The sequence below is a fragment of the Pteropus vampyrus genome, unplaced genomic scaffold, assembly GCF_000151845.1.
Source record: "Pteropus vampyrus isolate Shadow unplaced genomic scaffold, Pvam_2.0 Scaffold82, whole genome shotgun sequence".
NCBI lineage: Eukaryota > Metazoa > Chordata > Mammalia > Chiroptera > Pteropodidae > Pteropus > Pteropus vampyrus.
The window spans coordinates 3,587,783-3,594,895 of record NW_011888863.1 but is presented as its reverse complement, the minus strand read 5'-3'; the positions used below and the strand labels follow the sequence as shown (position 1 = coordinate 3,594,895).

The window sequence follows — 7,113 nt, the reverse complement described above, 5'->3', positions numbered from 1 at the left end:
CCAAATCATACGTCCATGAAAACTGAGTATCTAAACTGTTACAAAGGTATTTCTTAAAAATTGAGCATAATCACTGATTATTAATAATTTTATTAACAGATAATAATAATATATACCAGTAAGCTAAATTATTGCTAGCATCTAACAAGTATGCTGTTTTATATTACTGAAAAGGGAATTTGTTACTTATCACCTTACCACATTGAAAACCTTCTACTTCAAAAGTCTATTTACAGACATCCAAAAGAATAGCACTTTTAGTATTGTTACCTAGCACTGATCTATATACGCTGAAGAACAAAATACAATAAGGTGAGATGCATGCTAATGAGGGCCTTAGGATTAGTTAGACAAAACATACATGGGAAAACAGTACATGAAACATGGACTAAGACAAACTGTAGTCAAGTGCCATACTGACTAATACAGAAAATAAAATAGTATAATTTGTTACCTATGCAAAGTAGTAGCTAGACAAAGAATAAGAGGTTCATATATATCTAAGGGGCTAGTATCCAAAATATGTAAAGAACTCATAGAAATCAATAGCAAAAACACGAACACCCCAGCTAAAAAAATGGGCCCAAAATCTGAACAGACATTTTTACAAGGAAGACATACAGAGGTACCTAAAAGTGCTCAACATCACTAACCATCAGAGAAAGGGAAATAAAAACCACAATGAGACATCATCTCACACCTGTCAGAATGACTATTATCCAAAAAACAAGAAACAGTAAGTGTTGAAAAGGATGTGGAGAAAAGATAATCCTTGTGCACTGCTGGTGGGAATGTAAACTGGCATAACCACTATGTAAATAGTATGGAGGTTCCTCCAAAAATTAAAAATTAAATATGGTGCAGCAATTCCACTTCTGGGTATTTGAAGAAAGCAAAAACACTAATTCAAAAATTTATCTGTACCTCCATGTTCACTGCAGCGTTATTTACAATATCTAAGACATGAAAAAAACCTACGTGTCCATCAATGGGTGAATGAATAAAAAATACATGATATGCATATACATAGTGGAATATTATTCAGCCATAATAAAGAACATCCTGCCATTTTCGACATGGATGGACCTCAAGGGCATTATGCTAAGGGCAATAAGTTAGGGAAAGATAAATACCATATGATCTCACATGTGGAATCTAAAAAACAAAACAAAACAGAACAAAAAAAATCTGAACTCATAGAAACAGAGAACAGATTAGTGGTTGTCAGGGGCCTGGCAGAGAGGGGTGAGTAAAATGGGTAAGAATGGTCAAAATGTACAAACTGCAAGTTATAAAATAAGTCATGGGGATGTACTATAGTGCATAGTGACTGGAGTCAATAATGTACTGTCTATTTGAAAGTTGCTGAGAGAGTAGATCTTGAAAGTTTTCATCACAAGAAAAAAAAATGAGGGGCTACAGATGTTCACTTGACATATTTTGGTGATCATTTCACAACATATACATACACTGATTCATTATGATGTATATCTGAAACTGTTATATGTCAATTACATCTCAATTTAAAAAAAGAGGTTCAAAGCAGGTATCAAAGTCATTAAGGATATATAAGAAATATATCCATAGTGAAGAATAAAAAAATAGTAAATTATACAACCTTTATAACACTTTAATATTTACTACTAAACCAACTTGCTTCTACTAGTGTTCCTCAACAGAAGACATAATGTTTTTCCCCTTAGGCATTAACCTCCATATCCAACAACACCTAGTGAATATCAGGCAACCAGTAAACATTTATTTGCCCATCAACCAACTAAAAGTTCATTTTAATGAAAGCACACTTGATATTTGCAATAAGGATGGTTTACTCTTTCATAAATACTAAAACCACTGTGAAAGAGGTGTTTTCTCAAAAACAACTAGTAAAATGCTACCTCAGCCCAATGTTGACCTCTGGATACAACTCGGTATCCAAGGTGAGCATTTGAGACAGCACAGAGGAAAAAAAAGAAAGTCAGAGACAGACAGTTGACTCTCATCACAGAACCACTTTTTTAAAAAAGGCCAGATGTGCTATTTGTCTGGAGTCAAGTAAAAGGTAGCATGTAAGAACTCTTTACTGTTATTGGTCTACCATCAATGCTCAGACTCAATCTGGGAGTTCAAATAATGTATTTAATTAGTTGCTTTTCTTTAATAAACACTGTAATATTAGTATATGCATAATTAGTTTATACATAAGTTTATGCATAAAGACATTTCATGTTAAAGAGATGTGTCTTGCTGGGATAGCCAATATTTTTCTGTAAATAAGCTATACAATCTGTTTGCAATTCGGGTCTGACTTACTTTTCCAGTCTCATTTCCTACCTCTGCCCTGTTAAGTCTTACACACTGGCCACACCAAACTTCTGCCTGCTCTGTAAACCCACAAGGCTTAGAGTCCTTCACCCACGTCTCTTCATTCACCACATCTTCATTCACACTCCTACTCATCTTCCAAAAGCAGTCGCCACTTCTGTGAAGCTTCCAAGGAGAATTAATACTTGTCTGAGCCTCTCACAATACTATGTTCCTACCTTTATTATCTAGTGAAAAAGACTAGAGTTGACCCTTAAACAACGTGGGGGTTAGGGGCACAACCCCCTGCAGGGAAAATCCGCAGGTAACTTTTGATTCTACATATATTATAACCATCGATTCCTTCCAGAAGTAAAAGTACTCAAAGGCAGAGGCTCATTCATTTTGATAGCCTACAAATACTTATTGTTGTATCATGTACACAAAAACAAAATCATTGTTGAATGCAAGAAAGAGTAAATAAAATAACAAACACAGTTCAAGAGTTCTCTAATATAACCTGGTAATGAACATGCACAATCACAATGAACCTATAAACCAAACATTAAATGGCTCTGCAAAAAGATTCATTTTTTGTCAGAAATACTTGCAACAAGGTCTCCTTTAAAAATTAATTCTTTTAGTGAGTGTGAAGCTATCCAACTTAGATTATTTTGTTATATGACTTTTCAGAACCACTTTATTATAAAGCTAGATATATTTTTCACTAGCATCAAGACTATCATAAAAGCTAGATAAGATAGCCAAAAATTCAAATTTAAAAAAGCAACCATTAGTAATTGAATATCAAAACCATCCAAGAACCCTTGGACTTAATATCAGATCTCTGTTTTCGAAAGCAAGCGCTTTTTTCTTTCTTCCAGGGTCAGTGTTTTAGTCTATCTTTCGTGCAAGTTACTTTGCAAAATGTTTCATCCAATCATTTCTTAACTAAATCATTTGTGGAAGGTTTAAAGAATACCATGGAACAAAGCTATTTAGGAAGTTTTGTTATTGTGTTATGTTAGAATGTGAGCAGGATACATGTTCTAAAAATTTAAATACAACAGGGCACAGGTCAGACTACCTGAATAAAGTCTCTGTCAAATGAAATGTGAGCTGTATACAGAAATTGTGAATAAATGAATTTAAAATTCTAAGATTAATCTTTCATTTGCATATTAACAACAATATTGACAGCTACCATATACTGAGAGCTAACTAACTATCTGCCAGATATTTCATGTAAATTCTTCTCAATCCATCCAAAAACTGAGCATTAGAGGTTAAATGGCCAAGGCTACACACGTAACAATAATAGGATTCAAATCCAAGTCTGTACAGATTTAAAGATTAAAACTTAATTCACTCTTATGCTAATAATGTATAATACTGGAATATTAAAACAAATTTCAAGTCTCTTTGCTTCTTTGAACTGCTAAAGTATAAATGGTCTGATGTAGATCTTTTTACCTTCTTAGGACTGCAATAATCATTCATTGAAGCCTTACTAGCCTCTCTGCTTGAAGTTTATGCTTTGTGAAATCTGTTTTTTTAAAGTCTACTTTGATACTTCTACAGTTAAATTGTTTTGAAGAGCACACAACAGTGACTTCCTTAGACTGAACACCTTTTCAGAGACGTTTCAGTACTGTGTGCTACATAAAACTACTACTTTCTTCTCAACACTACTTACTACTTACATATTAAATGCTCTGAAACTAGCTTAAAAAATAAAGAAATGGTTTTAAAGGGGGCTGTCTAAATATTTAATTAAATACCAAGGGTAACATCAATTTCAAGCATGAATTTCATGCTGGTAAAAGAAAAAAGGAATTTCAATTCAATAAAAATTCTGTTCCACCAGCTCTGCAAAATTTCACGGCTCATCTGCCGTTAAAGCTTCTTCACTGATGGTACTTGTTTAGAAAGAATCAAGAGCCAAGTTTAATATAGGAATTCTTTAATTATATCTGTTTACAACAGAAGTATGTGGCTACTTATTCTGGCATCAAAGTAATTAGCATTAAAGATCAAAGGCTTTTTGCATGAATCCAGAATACAAACTTGTTTGGATTCTATGTAACAGAACCACAAAAAACATCCAGTTAAGTCAACTTTCACTGAATTTATTTATGCCTGTCATTTCCTTAGGAGTAAATTCATTTAACAGGCTGCTGGTAAAATGAGTCTCAAAACTAATTGGCTTTTATTGTTTGGTATTAACTCTTTAAGGGTAGCCATACAGCTGTAGTTAATTCAGCCATGTTGCTGGTCATTACCTTAAGCCAAAGGCATTTATAAAATCAATTGACAGAAAGGAGAGATTAACTGCTACTATGATATTGCTCCTGAAGGCAGGAACTAGAAAATCCAGATGAATTATAATAATTAGACTACCTCAAAAGAAGAGAAAAGCTACCTGCTACTTTTTCTTCTTTACAAACCTAGTGACGAAATTTTGTTTTCCACTCATCCTCCTGTGCTATAACTGTTTTAATATCGATGAAATGATGTGAGCAGGTTTAGAGAATGGCTTCATGTGTTCACGGAATTACGATAGTTCATGGGGACATCTAATGCAACTTACCTATCCAAGGAATATGTTCCTTTCACCACAGCCCCAACTAAGTAGTCAAGAGAACATTTTCTACTTATTAGAGTAGGCCACTCCATCTTTAGATGACTCTCTTACAAAGTTTTTACTCAGTGAATTGAAATCCATTTCACTATTGCTCCTACTTTGTTGTATCCCTAAAAGTCATGAAAAACAAATCTCACCCCTCTTTCATATGCAGCCCTTTGAACACCTAAAGAAAGTGACTCGTTCTCCAGCTATCTCCATTCAATCGAATGCTCCTAATATGAAATGCTATTGAAGCCCATGTCTGTTGGGCAAGCTACAAAAAACTTAATTTGTATGCATATATAAAATTATTTTAATTGTTAAAAATAATATTTACAACATTTACAACTAACTAAACATGTTAGTTACCAACTTTAAATCAAATGAGTTGATGCTAAAGCATAGCAAAATCTTCCTTATAAATGTACATGCTTATACTAAAACTCAATAAAGTCGGTCAGACACGACTATTTTTAATACTATTTAAATAATTAATTGCCCTTAATTGTCTCTAATGTATACCAGTGAAATGTTTACATGAAAGGCTATATGTTAACTAAAAATTTTAATAAAATTTTAATAAAAATTTAAAATACCTTGTATAAAGTTCTGGAGCTTTGTTCTGCAGTTTATTTGCAAGGTGAATTATAAATTCTCAAGTTATACAGATAATGATTATCCTTCATAACTTTGGCCAACTTTCAGCCAAAGTCAAAAAGACAAACAAAAAAAAGTTTAAAGTTCTGAATTTTCCAACCAAAGTCAGAAACTCTGAATTTTAAGGGTATTTTAGTCATGTTATTTCTATAAGATCCTGAGATGAACTGCATAATCTATTTCAAGATCTTCACTTTCAATGTCAGTAGAAGCTATCTATAACATTTCATATATCCTTGATATAGCTAGTGGTTCATTAAACACACGATTGAGTGTTTGATAGACACAGACTACTTTGAAAGATTAAAATATCATCTAAATTACACTGACAAAAAGATTAATCATTCACACACAGTCACTTACCCAAGACTCATGGTATAAAACTGTTAGCAGATACATTGCATAATCATAATTCTGTCTCTTTAGAGGGCACCTTCAAAAGAGAGAGAAGTCAAAATTCTAAAACTTCAGTATACAGATTTACAAAATATACAAATATTAAATACAAAGGATAACTTATATTCAAGTATTCCCTATCTGCTTTAGGAAAATTTTGTTCTTAGAATAAGACTAATCTATGTAGTTCAAGACTTAAGATTGAAAACTTTGAGACAGACTGATGATAGATGCTAATCTAAATGTCCATCTTGATTTGCCCAGAGCCAATTCTTTAAAAATGAGCTCCACTATATGATACGTTGCTGCTGTTGTATTTTAAATAGAACTAATTATCTAATATTAGGTAAAACTTGTACATAAACATGAGATGGTATATTTAGTTTTTAGGTTAACAAAATAATATAGAAAAGGAAGGAATTATAATTTCTTTAAATGTACAATAAAACCATGACTTTGTTTATACTTAAGTTTAACCGTTCTCTACTTATATAAGTAGTTGTTACCATAAAACATACACACACTGACATTTGTAAACTTAGGGGGAAAAAGCTACATTACAATTACAGGACTGCAAACAATAACATTTTAAAGGTATTTTTTAAGTTGCACAAACTGAAACACAATATTTCACATTTTCTAAAGATAGCAAAAAGAATATTACTAATATATTTCAAGTCTATTTTCCCCTCAGACAGTAATAATCTGAAATCATGGTTCTCAAGCTCTTTCCACCTCTATGCTATTGCCTTCTCACATTTCATGCTCCTTCTTCCCACCACTAAACAGGATATAAAACCTAGTTGACATCAATACCTCCAAATTCTTTGAAACTGTGATAGGGAGGGAGAGAGGATATTTGCTCACTTGCTTTTTTTCTAAAGGCAGGTCTTTTATATTTTGACATAATTTAGAAATGACCAAAGTGCAATTCTGGAACTAAAATAATCATTTAGGAAAAACATACCAATAATGTTTCTTTACCTCAAATGACCTAATTTATAAATTCACATAAATTTAATACTGCACTTATGAACTTCTTTGCTAGCACTAAAATTCTTATTTATGAAAGTACCTTAGTAAATTAAATTTCCATGTTTAAGAATTTTCATTGTGAATTATTAGATTTT

At 32.4% G+C, this 7,113-nt stretch overlaps 1 protein-coding gene across 5 annotated transcripts in view; it reads right to left on the bottom strand.

Moving 5' to 3' along the window:
- MRPS35 (mitochondrial ribosomal protein S35) overlaps positions 1-7,113 on the bottom strand; it is a 37,678-nt gene that overhangs the window by 9,666 nt on the left and 20,899 nt on the right. For 4 of the 5 annotated variants that reach the window (XM_011363110.2, XM_011363109.2, XM_011363108.2 and 1 more), the window contains exon 7: positions 5,951-6,020. The exons of the other annotated variant lie outside the window; for it this stretch is intronic. In XM_011363110.2, the coding sequence (XP_011361412.1) occupies positions 5,951-6,020 (70 nt within the window). The remainder of the gene's footprint in view (positions 1-5,950; positions 6,021-7,113) is intronic. 5 annotated transcript variants of the gene reach the window in all.